General features: G+C 40.1%; 1 protein-coding gene across 1 annotated transcript; it reads right to left on the reverse strand.

Moving 5' to 3' along the window:
• Positions 1 to 5,536: 5,536 nt before the first annotated feature.
• On the reverse strand, positions 5,537 to 21,917 carry LOC100485683 (extracellular calcium-sensing receptor-like). The gene is made up of 5 exons (XM_031891769.1): positions 21,660 to 21,917; positions 19,588 to 20,430; positions 8,883 to 9,110; positions 7,754 to 7,877; positions 5,537 to 6,558 (listed from the first exon to the last, which is right to left on the reverse strand). The coding sequence occupies exons 1-5, from the start codon at positions 21,915 to 21,917 to the stop codon at positions 5,639 to 5,641; spliced, it is 2,373 nt and encodes a 790-aa protein (XP_031747629.1). The 3' UTR covers positions 5,537 to 5,638.
• Positions 21,918 to 22,239: the final 322 nt, after the last annotated feature.

The raw sequence follows: 22,239 nt of genomic DNA on the forward strand, positions 1-22,239 counted from the left end.
CAAACTAGAAAGAGAAGTAAACAAACTTCATGTTGGTTTGAAAAATGTGAAGTCACTGAATGAAATCTGATTGGCTGTTGTTGGCTCCACCCAGTTTTTCTAACCTTGGACCACAGTTATATAGTAAAAAACCACTGTGCAATGTTTGGGGACTCTGGTTTTAATAGTGTCTGAATGGCAGCAATTAAAATTCAATGAGTGACATCTGATTGACGGTTGGTGGCTCCGCCCCCTTTTTCTAACCTGGAACTGCAGTTACCCACTGACTAACTTCTCAAAGTTTAGGGACCCTACCATTAATAGTTAAAGAATGGCAGATGTTTAAATTTAAACCAATAAAAGTCAATAGGTGAATTGTGATTGGTGGGTGTGCCCACTTTTTCTAACCTTGAGTCAAAGTGCCCCAGTGACCAACTCTGCAAAGTATGGGGACTCAGACTGTGGGACTGACAGCATTTTATATTTCACCATTGAAAGTCAATAGGTGAAATGTGATGGACTGTTGGTGGCTCCGCCCACTTTTTCTAACCTTTAGCTTTTTCCCCCCATTGACCAACTGTGAAAAGTTTGGGGACACTGGTGTTAAACGTGTGAGTATGGCAGCACTTTCAATTTCCCCATTAAAATCAATTAAATAAATCCACCCACTTTTTTTCAAACCTTGAATTATTGTCACCCAGTGACTAACTCTGCAAAGTTTGGGGACCCTGGTGTAAAGAGTATAAGAATGTCAGCACATTAAATTAAAAAAACAAAAAAAATAATGAACAGAGTTCTGTCTTTTGCTCCCACACTACTTCCTGTTACAGTTAGAGCTACATTATTTCCTGTCAGCTGATCTCTGAGGGAGCACACAGCCCATCACTAAATGGCGGCTCAAGGGAAAGGATGTAAAAGGGCAATATTTACTGATATATATATTCCAGTTTGGCGAGATTCTTTAATAGGCCACGTAACATAATATAAACTGTCTGTTGGTTAAGTATTCATTCTGGGGGTATAGTTTTCCTTTAACCCCTGGAACATGGTGTGCTTTAAACCATATGTTTAAACATAGGCAGTGTAGAACTAATGCCCTTAGAATGTTGAGTACTGGGTGGGGGTATGAAGTCTGTGTGTTTATTACTTGGACTACACTAGAACTGTTACACCAAATATTACTCACTGGATGGTAAGGTACTCACCTTACCATCCAGAGAGTAATATTTGGTGTAACAGTTCTAGCCTAGTCCAAGTAATAAACACACAGACTTCATACCCCCACCCAGTACTCAATATCCTAAGTTCTACACTCCAAACATGTAAGGTTACATATGATTCCACTATTCTTCCAAGAAGGGGGCCACTTTTTAAGTGCCCATGCCTATGCTACCTGCAACATCAAAAAAATTCAGTGCGCGACAATTTATTTTTGACATGCAACATTTTCCCCGCAAATTTTCTGCTGTTTCGCAAATCTTTTGAAAGATTCACTCATTTTCGGCAAACCGGGACAGATTCGCTCATCACTACTAATTACACACCACAGCATGCATCTACATTCATTGCTTCTTCACCTGCTTATCCAGAAAGCCCCAGGTCCCAAGTATTCTGGGTAACAGGTCCCATACCTGTATCACCTTTTCTGGGACTAAGTGTCACCTTTTCAATTCCAAAAAATTTCATTCTTTATTCAATCTCTAATTTATATCACAAATTACTCACTTTGCACTGCTATTTAAATATGTCCATTATCCACATGCAGTCCTATGCACATGATGTAGGTTTTGGGAGGCACCGTTTAAATGCAGTTGTTTCAAATATGAAGGCTAGTGATGAGCAGATTTTTTTCGCCAGGTATGGATTTGTAGCCAAATTTCACATTTCGCCTTGGGCAATTTGCCAGTCGGGGGGAACTCAAAGAACGCATTTATAATGCAAAAAAGCTTTATTTTTAGGCCATACAAGACATGTTTCAGGCCCCCTCCATGCCCTTTATCAATTGTACATATACAAGAAGTTTACAAGAGACAAACCCACCCCCATCTAGTGACCAATAGAATCGAAGCTTTGTAAATCCTTCAATAGTCCACCTCTTAGCTTTCTGGTGTGTGCAGTATAGATAATTTAAGTCCATAGTCCAACAATTTGCATCTGTTTATACATTTAATTTTATGAAGCACGAGGTTAGTACTTAACGTCTACATTTAGCTTATCTAGTAGTATTAAGATCAAGGTGTGTAGCTAATTCATCCTTCTGTACCAGATTACATTATTCACAGATAGGGTTGAATAATCATTTATACCATTTGGTATCATGGTAGACAATCTATTAATCCATCTTTCTTCCTGCTGCAATAATTTAGTTTTCCTATAACCCCCTCTCATGTTACGTGGTACTCCTTCCAAAACGCACCATCGTATGCTTATATTTCCCCTATGCTCCTGTATCCTAAGTTTTACCTTCCTCATGGTCTGTCCTACATAACCCAGACCACATGGGCACTTTAAAAAGCACACCGCAAGTGAGGATTTGCAGGTAGCATAACTCGTAGTGGGACCATATGCCCTTTAGGTGGATGATTTATTGAGGGCCCTTTTATGAATTACAGCAATTAAATCCAAAACAAGGGAATGTACCTTTTGTTTGGATTCCTAAGAACCTTCCCCTTTGTTTTATACATCCGACATCAGAAGGGTAAAGCATATCTTTAAGCATACGCCATCTCTTATAGCTGAATAGAGGGCGCTCCTTAAATAAGGTCCCAAATTGTTTATCATTCTGCATTAAGGGCCAATATCTTAACACTGTTTTCTCCACTTTAGGACTCAAGGCACAGGGCCGCTGCTCCCTATAAGCGGAGTATGCAGTCTGCATAGGGCACCAACTCCCAGGGGGGCACCATCCCAGCTGCTCAAAAAAATCATTTTTATATAATATAACATACCCCCCAACACTGTCCCGCTGGTTTTTATAGTGCATCCCGCTGTCCCAGATAGTTGTCTATGGGGGATATTGGGGGCTCTGTGTGTGGGGCCCCTATAGTAGGTGTTTTTTTTATAATTTTATTTTTACTTCTGTAAAATTTGGGGGAGGGGCACAAAAGTAAATTTCTGCTTAGGGCACCCATTTGGCCAGCAGTGGCCCTGTCAAGGCATTATATTGGGACACAAAAGGTTGTCTTAAAACTGCTGACTGGGTTATCTTTTTTGAGAGTAAATCATCCCTAGACATCTCGATTGTATATGAAGCCTTAAGCTGGCCATACATGGACCGATATTATCGTACAAAACCTTGTTTCATACGATATTTGGTGCGTGTATGACAGATCGACAAGGCAAAGGCTACGGATATCAATCTCATCGATCGGGCGGGTTAAAAGATTTTGAACGCACGCCATTGAAGGCTCCCGAGCAAAATCTACATTTAGGGCTGACTCGGCAGGTGGAGGTAGAATCCCTATTGTTTCTGCCTCCATATCTGATGATTCAGCCCTGAATGTCAAATAGGGAAACTAACGATCTTTCCTGCAAATAATGGTCACAGGAAAGATCGTAATTGCTATGTGTATGGTCAGTTTTAACTATATCTCTAGCTTTATAACCCCGGTTTAAAAATCTGCTAACCAATTTGTTGTTAGCATGCTGAAAACTTTCTGGTGTTGATGCAATCCTTTTTGCATGCATAAATTGTCCCTTAGGGCCATTCAGGACCTTTTTACTATGGAAGCTCTTAGGGTGCAACAGATTGTTACGATCAACAGTCTTTCTATACGTCTGTATTCAGTTACCCAGTTTTCAATGTTACCTTTACATCCAAAAAACAAAGTTCCTTACCTGACCATACATATGTAAACTTTATTGTTAAATGGCTCACATTGGCCTTCTGCATCATTAGATGCAAAAGTTCTAAATTACCTTGCCAAAACATGAGGATACAAAACGAAAATATGAATGAACATATTGGCAAAACGGCTCATCATGTAGACAAATTTCTTTCTCTAATTTGTGTACAAATATATTATCAAAAGAGGGAGGGGCGACAGTAGCCCCCCATTGAAGTGCTTTGTGTCTGCCAGTAAAAGGCCTCAGCAAACAAAAAAATAGTTCTTACACAACACTATGTTAAGACAATGCAACAGGAAATAGATTTTGGCATTACTCATATTTGTTTCTAAGAGGGCCTCCTCTATGCTTAGCATTCCCTCATTACGTAGAATTGAGGTATATAAGCTTTGGATATCAATGCCACACAAAATAGTACCTTATGGTATCTCACCCAAGGTCTTCAGCCTATTCAGTAGATCAGTGACGTCATGCAGGCGTACCCCTATCTCACGCACTCAAGGGTTGTAAATGATAATCAACAAATTTGAAAGTGGTTCTAGAACAGACCCATTACCAGACACGATAAGTCGCCCTGGTGGATTTTGTAGGGTCTTATGGACCTTTGGTTGTACATACAATACTGGGACACGTGGATGTGGTGTATTCAGAAAGTCTTTTTCAACCTAATCAATAATAGAATTTAAATAAGCTTTCCAAGAAGGGTCATAGCCTATTAAGGCATAATGGCCAGGTACTGATAATTGCCTACGCACTTCAGACACATTTGTCCCTATCCAAGACCATAATACCTCCACCCTTATCACCTTTATGAATGACAATTTAACTATTAGCCATGAGGGACTGTAATGCAGCTTTTTCATCCTTATATAAATTATTAGGGAGTACGTCATGGTTATTCTCCCATAGCTTCCTAGCGTCACTTAAACAACCCTTTCAAAAGTATCTACTGCATTATTGGATAGGTCAGGTATATATTTGCGGCATATATTTACTGGGTTGTTTAAAGGTGTGTGATACAGTCTGTTCATTAAAGTCAGAGAAGTACATTTTTTCAAATGTATCAAAAAAGTCATGTGGTAGCCGCGTTATGAGATTTTTTTGGCGAAGCGAAATGGGACAGATTTGCTCATCACTAGAGCGCACATTTAACTTGTGACATCACACTAGGCAGATGGTGAACATATAATATATGAACCCTAAAAAAATGATCCCTAAAATATATGATTTGCAAAAATCCTTTGGCCTAAAACCTTTAAATGATGTAATATGACTCTTATTTCATACGTTCACTTGTATTGAATGAATGGGATTTCTGTTTACTTTTAATCAGTGCTGGGTGTTTTTCAATTACAGTACTAAATATATACACTTCTTAATAAAACTTCCTAAACTTGTATTTCAAATGCTCTGCTATTTAATCCTGTGAGCAAATCTGATTTTGGGCATAATTTCATATATATTCTTATTTTTTTTAGGATGTAAAATAAAATAAAAGAACAGAACAGTAATTGGTTTGAACATTTTGTTACATTACCCCAGTGTATTCTGTTTTTTGCAAAACACCTCATAGACAATATATAATATTCTATCCTCATGTTTCAGATACATGGTACATTCCAAAGATGAAGCAGGAGAACACTCTAAAGTAGAAGAGTTCAAAACAAATGACTGCTTTTTACATTTAAACTCAATATGTTGGCATCTGTGCTCATATATAATGTAGAGTGTAAAGATGAATGTTTCAGATCCCATAATGTGGGGAATCAATTAGTATATGTAATTCTAATAAAATGCAGATAAGTTCAGATGCCTATTGTATCCCTTGGTTTCTAGCATTTCTCCCTGTGATGTACTGTCTGCTGTTCATTTTTGGGTGCAGTAATATTATATAACATTTTGGGGAAAAGATGCAAAAAAAACACCCAGCATTTGAAGAGAGAATGGCAAAGATTTCTACTGCCACTGTCTGTTTCCCCTTGGTACTGAAATAAGCAGGTATAAATGTCACCCAAACACTGGCAAATACCAACATACTGAATGTAATGAACTTGGTCTCATTAAATGTGTCAGGGAGCTTCCTAGCCAGAAAGGCAACAAATAAACTAACGGAAGCTAAGAGACCCATGTACCCCAAGACACAAGCAAATAACACCCTGGACCCCTCATTGCACTCAATCACTATTATTCCTATTTCTGCTGCCATATTGAACTCTGAAAATGGAGCGTCTGTGGTCAGCCAAACTATGCATAGAATTACCTGAACCATGGTACACACTGGGACAATATAAATGGGTATTCGTAGTCCCACTAGTTTCTTTAGTTTACTGTCTGGATTTGTAGCACTAAATATCATTATGACAGTGATAGTCTTTGCTAGTATGGTAGAAACGCAAAGTGAAAAAATGACAGCAAACATGACCTGGCGTATCATGCACATTATCCGGTTGGGTCTGCCAATGAATGCCAAGGAACACATGAAGCCAAACATGAGGGAGATGAGAAGTAGGTAACTGAGATCTCTGTTATTTGCCTTCACTATGGGGGTCTTTCTTTTGATTATAAACAGGCAGAACACTGAAAATGTAAGGAGACAAAACAAGACTGAAATACAAGCTAAAGCGGAGCCCAGTGTCTCTTCATAAGAAAGGAACTGAATGAGCTTTGGTAGGCACTCTTCTTTTCTGCTATCAGGCCATTTGTCTTCTGGGCACTTGAGACATTCACTGTCATCTAGAATAAAATAAACAATGTTATACAGAGAGAAGAAGGCACAGTACGAATGCCCCAGGAGGTGGGCCCCCTCATTCTGTGGCAGTAAGGCCTTTCCATACACAAACTTGGTGTGAAGTAATTGGATGCGACTGTGGACAGGAATGCTTAATATTGGTTGGATTCTTCACCATACATTATACACATAATTGCAATCTGTATCACTGCATGTGCAATAAGTACAATGGATTTTTCACTGCATATATGTGACTGAAAATTGCAACGCTGATCAGAAGTTAGTGTATTCAGTTGGGTGCTTCACATATTGCATGTGCTACTGACTTTGTTTAAACTATTGACTCAACCTATAATGTGACTTAAATCTGCATTAGAGTGTGTGTGAGTTAAGCCTACACACAACAGTGACTACATGCTGCCTCTAGAAGTACTTAAAGACACACTTTGAATATAGTATGTGCTACTGATCTTTGTTCTGTCCTCTCATTATAACATATGTTCATTTAATTATTGGATCACAGAAGTATATCATTGTCTGTCTATATTAAATAGGAGGCCCAGCAAATTTTAACCACTTGCCTGACCACTTGATGATATTTGGATTACACATCTTTGGATCTGCATTCATTCAACCATCACCGGGATCACTGAATTTAACTCAAATAGAATCAAAGCTTGGCCTTACTACTAACTATACTTGGTACGTTTATTACTTAACATATTGTATACATGTTTCAGTAATGAGGGGCCCCTCCTTTTGATGGCTTCATTGTTGATTTTTAAACATGCTGGCAATAAATACATGGAAATGTAAATGCTTTTTTTTTTCTTATATCTGGGTGTAATTTATTTTCTTTGGGGGGTTAAGTTCCTTAAATTTGTTGTTGAAACAGAGAAAAGAAGCTACAGTCATTCCTTATTAACATTATTATTCTGTATAATGTAAGTAACCTGTCATCGTAGTAGATAGATAAATAACCCAGAGCATATTTCCATTTTCCAGAATGTTTTTATATGGGGATATATTGAGTAGTCTCCATATGGACAAGGCTTTGTGTTTCTGCATTGCAGTTCTGTTTATTTAGACAGAAGAAGAATGGTAGTATTTAGATAAAATAAGAAGAATGGATTGAACTATAGATTTTTTTCCTCAACCTTAATATCTATTATCCAATAACTAAATGCTAATGTTACAAACCATTTGGGTTGAGAATCTCTCCTTCAGAACATGGCAGGCAATCAAAGCAGCAGACCTTCTGCCCCTGAATTGCAGCTCTTCTGTAGCCTTTGGGGCATGGGTCACTGCAAACCGAACTCGGGACCTATGAAGAAATTATAATAATTATGTATTTGACAGCCTGGGTATGATTCATTTCTAACTGATAAATAAATGGTAAATAACAAAGTTCATGAAAACAAATTAAATCTGCCCAATTCAATTAAATTTCATAATCAGCATTTGGGCTACAGGCAGGATTGGCTTGTGGCCTGATAACACTGCTCTCTGCCATCACTAAGGGGCCCATTTACTAACTTTGTCATTTACTCAAATTGTATTTTTTGTATTAGTGTTTGTTGTGGCTTTTACATTTAATAAATAACTAATTTCTTTATGGTTTTTTTAAATTTCTCATTTGTAAGCACAAGAAAATTCTTACGAAAATGAGGATTTTGAGGTTTTCGCATTTGATCCACTTTTTTTTCTACTTTTTGGAAAAGGCTGTTGATAAATTACTTGATTGTTTCTTTAGTGAAAAATTTTTTTTTTTGTGGTTTCAGAAATCACTAAAATGAGAATGTTGATAAATGGGCTGTCTTTAAAGTGATACTGACGCTAAAAAACTACTTTTCAAGATATTAATGTACATTAAAAGTCGCCTATAGGTCTTGTTGATCATGTTTCACTATTAGAGCTGCTTCTGTAAGTAAGTGTTACTTGAACTTCCTAAACCCGACTGTTTTGCAAATCTGACTGTCTCTTCTCAGCCTGTCAGTTATAGCTCCTAATGCTAATGGCCTACTGCAGCACAAATATGGCCGCCCCATCATAGAGCAACAGGGGGGATCAGATAGGTATTGTAAAAGTATTGGCAAATACCTTTAAGGCAAAATAATAAATAGCATGCAAAACCAATGTTATTAACTCATTATTTACTAACATAGTTCTCTACTTCCTTTGCTGTTGCCTAACTACACATCTGACCTTTACCTAATGGATTTAATGCTAAAAGGTTTTCGATGCAGCAAACACTGCCATCCCATAAATGATAATATTGGCAACCCTTTGATGCCACTTGCATGATTTACCAAAGTCCAATAAAACTTACTTGGCTGTGTCCTCCATTCCATAAAATCTTGTTTAGCTGAATACTGAGCCCCTCGCCATTTAGAGAGCCGGAATCAAAACTACCAATAGAGACATACTGATTACTTCCATTAGGGAACAGCTGCCAGTTCAAAATCTCCACAGACTGAGGGACATCCCCATTCTCATCAAAATATATTCTTTTCCCTGCTGTGTTGTTGAAGTCTACCTTTCTGAGGTAATGAAGCAGCTAGGAGAAAAGATGGCACTATTTGCATAGTTTGTTTTCAGCGAATGAAAATGCTAGAATACAGAATCATTGCAGAGAGAGAGTTGCTCTTACTTTTACTTTTTGCTGTCCTACACGGTGATTAACTATGTGTGTCTGCAAGATTTACAAATGTAGCCACTGTTAAACCAATTATCTTAAGAGACCTCAAATACTGGATGTTCCTTCAGTGATTGCAGCTTAGCAAATGGCTTCAGGGATAACTAGACATATCATTGCAGGACATTAAACCAAGACAACTTTGCTATGGGTATGCCTTGAAGGTAAATATTGTTTTAGATTTGAGATGTGGATTCTGTGGCCCTCTAGCCTAGTTTCGCAAGTCCAAGATAGACCAAATGAGAATAGAGCAAAATTCTGTCTCCAAGAACTGGGAGGCTATTGTTGCCCACTCTAATGTAATTTTTCACATAAAATATGCCAGCTGTTTTGGTGTTTTGCCAGTCAGCTTCCCTGATATTTCCTTTCCTGATATTTTGCTGGTTCAGGCAGGAGAAAATGGCCTGGGGAGAATATCGTAGAGGAAATGCGTCAAGATGCAGATTGTAAGCTCTTTTGGGCAGGGCCCTCTTTACCTCTTGTATTGGTTATTAATTGCTGTATATGTTACTCTGTATGTCCAATGTATGAAACCCACTTATTGTACAGCACTGCGGAATATGTTGGTGCTTTATAAATAAATGTTAATAATAATAATAATATGGAAAGGCTCAAACACCTTTTCCTTGGCCTATTCAAAGTTTTTTAAATAATATAGACCAGTGCTGTCCAACTTCTGCTGTGCCGAGGGCCAGAATTTCTCTAGCATACATGGTGGAGGGCCGCTAATGGAAACCAGTTTTGACCACTCCCCCTTTTTAAACCACACCCACTTCAAACCACACCCGTTTTATCACAATGGTGGTAGTGCAGCAAAAACCCAAATGCTTGGTCCTCACAGGGGGGATATAAAGCGTTATTCATATATGGAAGAATTATATTATGTCATAATAAGACACGCCCTTAAATCCAATTGCCTCCTCCTCACCTGTGGATAGCACAGCAACCCCCAGCACATAATTACACACCTTAGGTGTGTAATTTCCTAAGGATAATGGATATTTGCAACTACTAACAAACTCTCAGAACAAACCCCTGCCAGGTTCACCTCCCACAGGCAGCATAGGGCAGGCAGAGTATGGCACACACAGGCAGTGTAGAGTAGGCAGAGTATGGCACATAGGTAGCATAGAGCAGGCAGAGTATGGCACACACAGGCAGCTAAGGGCAGGCAGAGTATGGCACATAGGCAGCATAGGGCAGGTAGAGTATGGCACACACAGGTAGTGTAGGCAGAGTATGGCACACACAGGCAGCATAGAGCAGGCAGAGAATGGCACACACAGGTAGCATAAACCAGGCAGTACATACAATGTTTGAGGTGTGAACAGGTGAACAATGTGGATGATTACAGCCTGAGCCTGAAGTGTGAACACTGCAGGGGGTGAACAATGCAGCAATTAAAAGGTGTGAACAACACAAGGAATTACATTTTTAAACAATACAGGGGGTTTACAGCCTGAATCTGAGGTGATAACCATGCAGGGAGCCAGTTAATCACAGTACTGATACCATTTAAAGCTTACACAAAGGTAAGCCATCAAAGCAGCCAGACAGGTGGGGGGCCACACAGAGGGGGGTCGAGGGCCGCCAGTTGGACAGCACTGATATAGACAAACTGTTTTGGTGGTTGGCAAAAGCTTGGAGGCAATTGATAGGAGCTGGAAGGTAGTTAACAAGTAAGTAGTGACTGTGTGGTTTTGTAATTCAACACCAATGTTTGGAGCTCGTCTCTCCATTTTATTTTTGTAAATTATGTAGGCCTGGGTATGTTTACTTTGAGCATCCTGGAAGAGATTAAAGAGCCATATATGAGGTTGATAGAGTTGTCCGGCCTGCTTAAGGCAACAAGTAGCCCAGGATGTGACAGATATAATGCTCGCCAAGTAGTCAGGGTTACATTCCCTAGGGTAAAAAGCACATGGTGTTCAGCGGTCTTCTTGGCCACGGGGTCCCGGGATAAATAAGTAAATGAGCCCTTACAAATCCCATAATGGGCCAGATTCAATTAAAAGAGAAAAAGTTATCCCATGGTTTATCACAAGAAGATTCATGTACAAGATTCAATTTGAGGAGAAACAAAACTTTTCAACAAATGAACTTCCTGTTTTCCCCCATAGACTTGCAATAGAGTTACACACAATAAGCTTTGAATAACGTTTTTCTGAATTGAATTGCAGCTCAAACTGAATCTCGTCCATGAGTTTTCACATGATAAACCTTTTTCTCATGAAATTGAATCTGGCCCAAGGTCCTTGCATGAGTGCAGTTGTGGCAGTTAGAACAGGCAAACGCTGAAGATGTAGACTTTTACAATGGGCACATAAAAACCACACCGCAAACTTATGATGCAATCCAAAACCTTTGTTAACTGGTGAGCAACAATGGAATTTGGAAGATGTAACAATGAGGAATATAAAGCCTTATGTCATGTTGGCTAATGGTCACAAAATAAGTAGCCAATGGCACTATTACGTTACAGCTGACTTTCTCATATACCAGACAAAACTGTTCCTAAGGCTATGTATTAAATATTAATGACTTTTTTTAAACAGATCACAGCAGATCAAAGTAATATAAATGGAACTGGTGCGTTTTACATGATGATAACATTAAACAGACTGAAACTGCAGGCAAATTCAACATTAAAGCTTTCACATCTATCCCCAAGTAGAGGTTATTTTCCATTGCAGAATATTTTCTAAAGAACCACTATTTTATTTCTCTTTTTTTTACCCACGGTGCACTGCTGTTTAAATATCTCCACATTCTTGATATCCAACATATCCCATACATGTAACAGTTTTATGGGGATAGATGACTTAAATATACCCAACAACACAGAGGGGCCGATTCACTAAAGTGCGTTTTAACATGCGCTATTTATAGCGTGCGTTAAAAATGTTATCGCGTCTAAAATTTCGCGACTTTTCGCACGATTCACTATTAGTACACTTGCGCTATTTTACGCGCGATACTGCATGCGATATTTTTCTTGTGGTAAATAACGTGCGCAGTATTTTTCGCATGCACGCTAATTATCGCAAGCGCTAATTGTCGTGACATTACGCACACGGCAACCGGCAGCATAAAACTGGTGAAATTTTGCCCTGGGAGAGCACAGAGTGCTAGAGAGGTGCTGTATAAATGTTTATTTGCAAAAAAAAAACCCCAAAAAACAATAAAAATCTAAGTAAGAAAAAAAAAAGAAGTGCTAGAGATAATAAAATGGGGGGGGGAGCATTTAAGAATATTTAGCCAAATACTTAGGGGTCCGTTTGCTAAAGTGGCTTAAATTAAGTGGGAGATTTTAGACACAGAATTAATGGCAAATATGTTATGGGCACTTTATTAAACGGGAACAAATATAATATTGCAATTATTCTGGCAACAAAACATTGGATTGGCAGTTATCCCACTCGCCAGAAAATACGCTACGTACTAATTAACGCAAGTTTTACTATTCAGCAAAATGGGCTAAAGACAAAATTGTTGGCAGAATATTTGCAAACATTTAACGCATATAGCATATTGATGCTGTTACTGATAAATGTAAGAGTGTAGGGGAAACTACATGAAAATATAGAATACCATATCAAGGAAGGAAAAATAATTAGACATTACTCAGTTCAAAATTAGAAAAATAAAAACTTTAATTTTAACAATAAAATATTTTAAAAGATAAAAAACTGGGAAAGATAAAACTTAGGGCTTGCTGCCCTTGAGTTCTCTAATGTCCCTCCTCATCTGGGCCATTTCCCCCCGGAGCTGGGCCAGCTCGGCCTTGATGTTAGCCAGGTCCTCCTGCATTGCCCAGCGTGATGGTTCCTTGTCGGCAGAGAACCTGGTGCCTGGGGTCCGGGGGCCTGGGGGGAAACTGGGGGAGGAATCAAGGGGGGGGAGTGTTCGGGGCCTCGGGGGACCCTGGGGCCTCGGGGGCCTCTTCCACCTCTGGTGGCGCTGGGACCTGGGCGGGTGCTGTGGCGTCGGGGGCCTGGGCAGGTGCTGTGGCGTCGGGGGCCTGGGCGGGTGCTGGGGCCTCGGGGGCTTGGCCGGGTGCTGAGGCCTCGGGGGCCTCTGGAGCCTGGTGGGCCTCAGGGGCCACAGGAGGCTGTTGTGCCTGGGGTTGGGCCTGGGAATGAGGCGCAAGCTGAAGTTCTGTGAGATAGTATTACAAGATGTTATTTTGTGTAATATATTATACATATATATATATATATACATTCATACACCATCGTAAATAACGGGGCCCCTCACAACAACATTTTTTGGGCCTCCCACGCCCCCAATGGCCCCTCCCCCTGTGAACTCTCACATCAATACAAAGGACACACAGACATTGTTAGCCAGGGCCCCCTAAAACATTCGTGGCCCTTCCCCAAATGACTCACACTATGGGCCGCTCCCTGCTGCTTCCCCCCTGCTTTAAACTTATTTATGCATATGTATTTGAAAATAGATGTTTGTATATATATATATACAATAGGAAGTGCTGGGAAGCTGCACACCATAAGGAACAATAATACCTGGGTGCCTGTGGCAAAACAAAATCTAGACAGGCATGGGGTGACGGCACACACAGGATTTTCACAAGGAGTCACAAAGATGTGAAATAATATTCAGAGGTTTATTGTGACCAACGTTTCAGTTCCTCACTGGCATTATGGTTGAACGTGATGGAGGTATGTCTTTTTTCAACCCAACTTACTATGTTACTATGATACTTTCGTCATCCCTGACATTTCTTACATTTGTACTTTTAGTTCAAATTACTTGCTAAATCTTTTACTGAACGTATACTGTAAAAGCATAATAAAGTACAATAATTACCTTCCGCAATTTCAGCCCCCAGATCTGAATTCCTGCGCTTCAGGTCAGACCATTTGCGCTGGAGCAGGCGGAGGTCCACATCAAGGGCAAACCCGGTGAGAAAACCATCTCTGAGCTCACGCAGGATTGCCCTCTTCCTCTTGTGGACCCCTAAGGGCCCCAGCGGCAGGTTGTCATATCCTGAGCGCAGGGAAAAGGTGACAATATAGAGCCTCTCCCCTGGTAGCAGATCAGAAACCCCAGGCATGATGCTCCTCTCAGTGTGACTGCAGGCTCAATGACACGGCGCTCTCTGCTTGCCAGAGAGCGCCCATGCTGGCTGCTGCTCTCCTAAGTTCCAACCTTGTCTCAGAATCTGGCACATTTGTGCATAGACAGAACCCATAATTCAATGGAATCCTATTCATGACACCTCTGGCAACAACTGGGACCGATCAGAATACACGGATCATTTCGGATTGCCAAGATATCAAAAGGATTGATATGGACTGATATTTTCTTTGAAGTCTCCCATTACTGCAACATCCCAGCCTGCTGGAAACTCCAGACAGTGAAACCCTCAACATTCAGCTGCTACTCAACCCTGTAAGTAGCCATTGGATTAATGCTCAATAGATCTAGCCTTCATCACCTGTGCCATCTATCAATTTCTCTCTAATGCATCCTATTATAATTTTACATCTGGAAACATTTGAACTGTTTTAAAAAAGCTATGCTGAATCTCCCTGACTTTTAGAAGCACACAGTTTTTTCAAGCCTCCCTTTGATCTCGGCAGGATGCCTATGTAGTCAACTGTCCAAATGATAACAACACTTAAGTACACAAAAGAGACCCTTCTCAGCATAAACACCTCTGTCCCTAAGGAGCTATTACGAATAAAACCTGCTGTGTTCCAACTGCTAAAATCCCTAGGGGCTCTGAGAAAGTCAAAAAGAGAAAAAAGGGGGAGGGGAGGAAGATCTCGAAATTGGAATACAAAGCAATCCTTAATTACCACCAAAAAAACTAATTTAGCGGCGCTAGGCGAGGCGAGACTTAGGCGACTGCAGTATAGAGCGCCACTACCTAGCATCTTTCTTTCTAATGCTAGATCCTTGGCAAATAAACTGGATGAATGGAAACTGCAACAGACAAGATCTTAAGGGGCTGCTGCATTCTGCTGATTACAGAGACATGGTTAAATCCTTGCATTCCTGACTCTGCTATTGAATTGGCAGGCTACACAGTGTATCACCAGGACAGGTCACAGAATTCTGGTAAGAAGCGAGGAGGGGGGTTGTGCATCTATGTTAATAGCAGCTGGTGTACAAATTCCACTGTTATTGTTAGTCACTGTTCTCAGGACGTGGAATTTATGACTATTAGGTGCAGACCCTTTTATCTCCCGCGTAAATTCAATGCTATACTGCTAACAGCTGTGTATATTCCGCCGGACGCAAATGCAAGTGTGGCTCTGGGGCTTTTGTATGAAGGCATTAGCAGCAAACAGAACAAGTATCCTGAGGCTGTTCATATCATCTCTGGGGATTTTAACCATGCAGATCTGGAAGACGTCTTACCTAAATTTTACCAACATATTAAGTGCGCGACTAGAGGAGAGAGAACTTTGGGTAAACTATACACGAACATCAAACAAGCCAATAGGGCTAAACCTCTATCTAATCTCAGTCAATCGGATCATGTGTCGCTGTTTCTGATACCTACGTATACTTCTCTCAGGAGACAAGCTCCAATTACGACCAGGACTGTTACTACATGGCCCGCGGATGCCTCTATACAATTGCAAGACTGTTTTGAAAGAACAAATTGGGAGATCTTTAAACTACAGGATCTGGAGTCGTATACCTCAGCAGTTCTGGATTACATTAGGTTCTGTACAGATAATGTCACCAAGTATACGATGAGGATTTATCCAAATAGGAAACCCTGGATGACGAGGGAAGTGCAGAAACTACTAAAAGACAGGAATATTGCTTTCAGAAGTGGGGACAGAGCGCTCTATAGCGCGTCGAGAGCCAACCTGAAGAGAGGCATCCGGGAGGCAAAGGCAGCCTATAGAAAGAGGATAGAGGAGCATCTGAGGAGCAATGACACCAGACAGGTGTGGAGAGGCGTTCAGCATCTCACCAGCTATAAATCCAGCAATACTGGGATCACTGAGGGAGACGCTTCTTTAGCAGAAGAGTTAAACATCTTTTTTGCCCGTTTTGAGGTGCCACAAACAGCTGGAATATTGCAGTCACCCAGGTACAATCAAGAGGTGTTTACGGTGGGAGAGGTGGATATGTGGCAGGTATTGAGGAAGGTAAATCCAAGGAAGGCCGCTGGACCCGATGGCATGGCTGGAAGGGTGTTGAAGGTATGTGCAGAGCAACTGGCCGGAGTACTTACAGAGATCTTCAATCAGTCCCTCTCCCAGGCTTTTGTTCCATCTTGTCTCAAGGCCTCCATCATTGTTCCGGTGCCAAAAAAATCTGGTACAAAGAGCTTGAATGATTTTCGTCCAGTGGCACTTACATCTGTTATCATGAAGTGTTTTGAGAAGCTGATGCGGAATCATATCATTGCGTGCCTGCCAGTAGATTTAGATCCATTCCAATTTGCTTACAAGGCAAAAAGATCTACTGAGGATGCCGTGGCTACAGCTCTTCATGCTACCTTGACTCATCTGGAGCAACGGGGGAGTTATGCGAGGCTGCTTTTTGTGGATTTTAGCTCGGTGTTCAATACCATACTTCCACAACGATTAGTGTCCAAATTGGCAGTTTTGGGTCTTCCATCTCTTACGTGTAGCTGGATCTTGGACTTTTTGTCCAGTCGCTCTCAGAGGGTTAGACTGGGCTCACACATCTCAAACGCTCTATGCTTAAGCACCGGCTCACCCCAGGGTTGTGTATTAAGTCCGCTATTATATACCTTATACACATATGATTGTGTTCCTACACACTCTGGAAATAAAATCATTAAGTTTGCGGATGATACTACGGTGATCGGACTTATCTCTGGAAAAGAGAGTGAGATGGACTACAGGGATGAAGTGGAACGGCTGTCAGAGTGGTGTAAAGACAATAACCTGCTCCTGAACATTGAAAAAACCAAGGAACTGGTCATTGATTTTAGGAAAAAAAAGACCAACGTTGAACCACTCAACCACTCATCAAGGGGCTGTTAAAGAAAGCGCAGCAAAGACTGTACTTTCTCAGAGTTCTGAGGAAAAACCATCTACCTAAAAATCTTCTTCTTGCCTTTTATCACTGTTCCATCGAGAGCATACTTACATATGGACTATGTGTGTGGTTCGGTGCCTGCACCTCCAAAGAGGTTAAGGCACTTCAGAGGGTTGCTAGATCTGCAGAGAAGATAATTGATTGTCCGCTCCCAACCCTGGAACACATTTACATCTCCCGTTGCCGGAAAAAAGCTCTGGGCATTGCACACGACCCGACTCATCCTGGCCACTGTCTCTTCCAGCTCTTGCCATCAGGGAAGAGATATAGAGCATTTAAAGCCAGAACTAATCGTCTGAGAGACAGCTTTTATCCAAGAGCAATTATGGCTTTAAATATGTAACAGTAGACTGATATTATCTTTTACTATGCCACTGCTTTGAGTTGTTGCTTGCTTCTTTTAAATCTCGTTGTTTACTATGTGACAATGACAATAAAGATATATTCTATTCTATTCAAAATGGCCCCAAGTCGCACATGTCACGAGATTACAAAATCGCTACAAAATGTCCGCAAGTCGCGAGATTACAAAGTTGCGACAAAGAAATCGCCAAAATATACCTAGTAATGTATTTTGTGCGACTAAATATTTATCGCTACAGTACTGCATATTATGGCGACTAAATATTTACTGCTATAGTACTGTATATTATGGCGACTAAGTATTTACTGCTATAGTACTGCATATTATGGCGACTAAATATTTACCGCTATAGTAGCGAAATTCCATACATGCCAAGACTTTAGTAAAATTTCATAAAAAAACACATACTTGAATAAATCCCACTGCTAAGTCCATATTTTATTGCCAAAAACTCATTTACTGTACTTTTCTATAATTTATCGCCTGCCTGAAGTAGGTGTTAATTTTTGCATAGACCAATGCGATATTTAGCGCGCCTAAGTGTTTGTGAATCATGCGATCGTATTCTTTTCAGCGCAAAAATTAACGCATGTTATCAGCCCCAGAGAGTTCTATATTAAGCTACTTCATAATTACATTAAATCGAATGCATTTTCTAGATATTTGCACATAAATAGCAGAACAGTTCCACTACACATAACTTGAAAGAAAAGAATAAAGGGACATCTAATGAAGTCATAGGGGCCGATTCACTAAAGGTCGATAAAATGAGCACTATTTTTAGCATGCATTAAAAATTTTGTTGCGACTTATTTTTTGCGACTAAAAGCACAGGCGTCATAATTAAGATGCGATGTTCTTTGCATTATTTGACTATGAGCGTTTTTCTTGTGTTATTTCCTATTGCGTGTGTTATTTCCCGCTGCGCGCAATATATTTCGCCGCGTGTGATATTAGCGCACAATATTACACACGTAGCAGTTACTTTCTGAAAACTACTGTACTGAAAATGCCCATTTCCCTGCAAACTGGCGGCTGCATCACTCTAGGGCCAACACAGACTTGAATAAATCCCACTGCAAAGTCCATATTGTGTTGCCAAAAGCTCGTAAACCACAATTTTCTTTAAGTACCGCCTGCCCCAAGTAGGTGTTTATACTCGCACAGACTAATGCGATATTTAGCGCGTTTAACGCTTCATATGTGTTTGTGAATCATGCGTTATTACTATTTCTATTCGCTAATTAACGCAATGCGAGGTAAATAATGCATTGCATTTTTTCTTGCGCAAGCGATATGCATCTTAATGCATGAGAAATTAATTGGGACTTAATTATTGCATGCTTTGTAATGCAAAAAAGCATGCGATAAGTGTTATCGACCTTTAGTGAATCGCCCCCAATATATACAGGGGCTTTATCAAAAAAGGGAAAGTTGTGCTCAACCACTAAATTTTTAATCATTAGGCGGGGGTGCAATAAGGCTGTGACCACAAAATACATAGAGACAACAACAAGAGATCCTCTGCACTCACCCATTATCAATATATATATAGGACATTAAGACATTCTGTGCATTAAGCTACCAAGAAATGCCCTCCCCTTTAAGCAAAACAGGGATTGCTGACCATATATTGCAATATACTTCAAGCTGCCCAACTACATCAAAGTCATCCCCAGTCTGGCCAGTCCTACACTCACTTATGTGATTCATTAATAATATTGCATTTCTTGGTTGCTTAATGCACAGAATGTCTTAATGTCCTATATATATATATTGGTAATGAGTGAGTTCAGAGGATTTCTTGTTTGTTTTTATATACAGGGTCTTTTTGGCACTGGCTTTAATGAAACATTTCTATGAAATGAATGAATGCAGCTCCCTCACACAACTTAATCTGTGCATTATATACAGTACCTGCCAAGGCCGGTGGTTATAAATATCAGCACAAGATCCATTCTTGAAAGGCCCTTTCCCTGGGACACAGTTCTTCATCTGGTGCAAAGCATGAGCTACTGCAAAGACTGCGTTATGTGTTCTATATGAATATATAAAGTTATAGACATCATATATATTGGGATCAATACTGTCCAGTCTCTCCTCTCCTGTGCACCAAACAATGTCTTCTTTAAGCAGTGCTGGAGATGTATTATTGACTGTATCATTTCCTGGCCAAATACAGTGAAAAACATTCTCCCAAAATGTCTTCATGTAAGGATCATCTGGAAATCTGGAAGGATGGATGCTATAAAGAAACTCCTTAAAGCCTGGAATTTTCCCCTTTTGAGCCGCTAATGCAAGGCTCCCATTTAAGGTTGTTAAGATGTCAGTCCTAGGGAAGTCAGAAGTAATGGTCCAGCCTGAGGTTGCCACCCACACTTTGTCAGTGATATTGTGAAAAGAAGCCAGTTCCATTAAAGGGACAAGGTTTCCTATGGAACAGATTAAAATGATCACTGTTGCACTTGATCTCTTGACAAGACCAATGATACGGTAGACAGACTCCATGGAGCTGATTATAGGAAGTGTCTCTTGAAATGCAATGCATCCACCATTCTTCTCTATTTCTCTAGTTACAATTTGAGCACCTAATATCCCCACATCATTATTTGAGGATATAACACCCACCCAGGTCCAGTTGAAGTACTTCACCAACTGAGCAATAGCAAAAATTTCATAGACACCATTATGTATTGTCCTGAAGAAGGATGGAAACTGAATTTTATTGCTCAACAAAGGCAGCCCAGAACCATAGCTAATCTGTTAAAAAATAACAGCAAGAAAAAAAGATATAACTCAACTCTATCATTCTGTGGATAGTTATATATCCCAAATTACTGCATTGGTTACATAATTACACTTGTACTGGGCTGGAAAAAGGCACTTCCCATTCCATTTTTACCCCTTGGGAACACCCAACACTGCTAATCCAGAGAAAGGTTTTGCCAACAATGCCTCTAGTGCAGGAACATAAAGTTATAAGAGAACTCCTTGTTAGCAATTAGATATTTTTTCTAGATCATCTGATCTGGGTAATGTAATAAAAGAGACAAGTTTTGCCCAGGTGCAGTAACTTTTGGAAAACAATAAGGCATTTGACTTTAAAGAGATGTTAATGGTACCTGCTGATTGGTTGCTGTAGGTGACTAGATCTGTAGAAAACATTGCACCTTTTATTATATAACCCCTTCATTTCATAAATATGCATATATTTATTTTAACCGTGGATGCTGTGTTAATGTCACTTTGTGTATCTTAGTTGTGTAACAATAGGCTCTTTTGCACACGATTCATTAGAAGAGGAAAGGCGGACATGTTGGTGCTCAACCCAACTATGCAGAAGCGCAAGGAACATGTGTGGATGGAAATAGTAGGGTCAATACGGAAACAACTTTGAGTCCAATTGACAAGCACAGTATGATCACATTTAATTTGGATGCAGATATGTCAGGTACTAACACCATTAATGAAAGTACTTGTGTCCTTGCAGTTCCATATTGGGCAAAGCTCCACTGCAGCTGTCCTGTCTCTTCTGATAAATCATGTGCAAGTGCATCTATTGGCAACTAGGAGCCCTGTAGTTACAATCACCCTTAACATGATGGGAATTCCTGGGATCCCACAATGGATTGTGTTAGTAGGTTCAGCAAACTGTGTCAAAAGAATCATGCGCTAATGCCATTTTTAATATTGCATGTCATTAGTGACACATTAGCCACAACTTCACTCTGGTTTATGAAGTTTTGTTAGTTTTGACACATCAGGCGTATTTATTGTAGGCGCAACTCACTGTGTGGCTGGAATTCTGGGAAACAAACGTGCCAATTTGGATTTGAAACTGCACTTTTAACACTAGCCTGCAGTTATAAATAACCCTTGTGATGGTAAATGAGGCAGATAATTCAGTATTAGCATTTATGATCCTGTGGTTTTTATTCTAATTATAATCACAGAGAGTAGTTTAACATTACTACAAAGGGGTAATGTACCTGCGGATATCTGTACAATCCCAAGATCCTTGCTAGGGGCTCTGAGGCCTTAGAGGGCAAGTCTCCAACAATAGCCAGTGGCATAAGATCCTTGTTGCAGTGAAAGTTTGGCACTCCATTTGTTTTCCCAGATAAAATCCATGTTGCTCCTATTAGTGACCGTAACTCATTATAACAGGGATCATAGAGGTGGAAGCCCAGTGTTATATTGGGTAAAAGTTCATTTGATGCATTAATTTCCATGATTGCAAACACCATTGCGAGTAGGAAGCGATAAAATCTAAATTGAAAATTGTCAAAAGGACAAAGTGTTCAAAGGACTATGAATACTGTCCTTACTGTATATGTTATATATATATATATATCATGCACAGTAACACTCTATGAAAGGTTTAGAGCTGCACTGTAAAACAGAGTATGGTGCATATGTGGGCGGAGCAAGCTGCTGCACCCTATCAGAAGCTGGTTGCTGGGCTCCTGTCATGAAGTAGAAAATCACACATAACTCATGGATATGCTGTGGGAATGATTTTCTGTTAACAGAAGTGAGCTTCGATCTGATTGGAGAACAAGTCAGAGA

This window comes from Xenopus tropicalis, chromosome 8 (assembly GCF_000004195.4).
Source record: "Xenopus tropicalis strain Nigerian chromosome 8, UCB_Xtro_10.0, whole genome shotgun sequence".
NCBI classification, from domain to species: Eukaryota; Metazoa; Chordata; class Amphibia; order Anura; family Pipidae; genus Xenopus; species Xenopus tropicalis.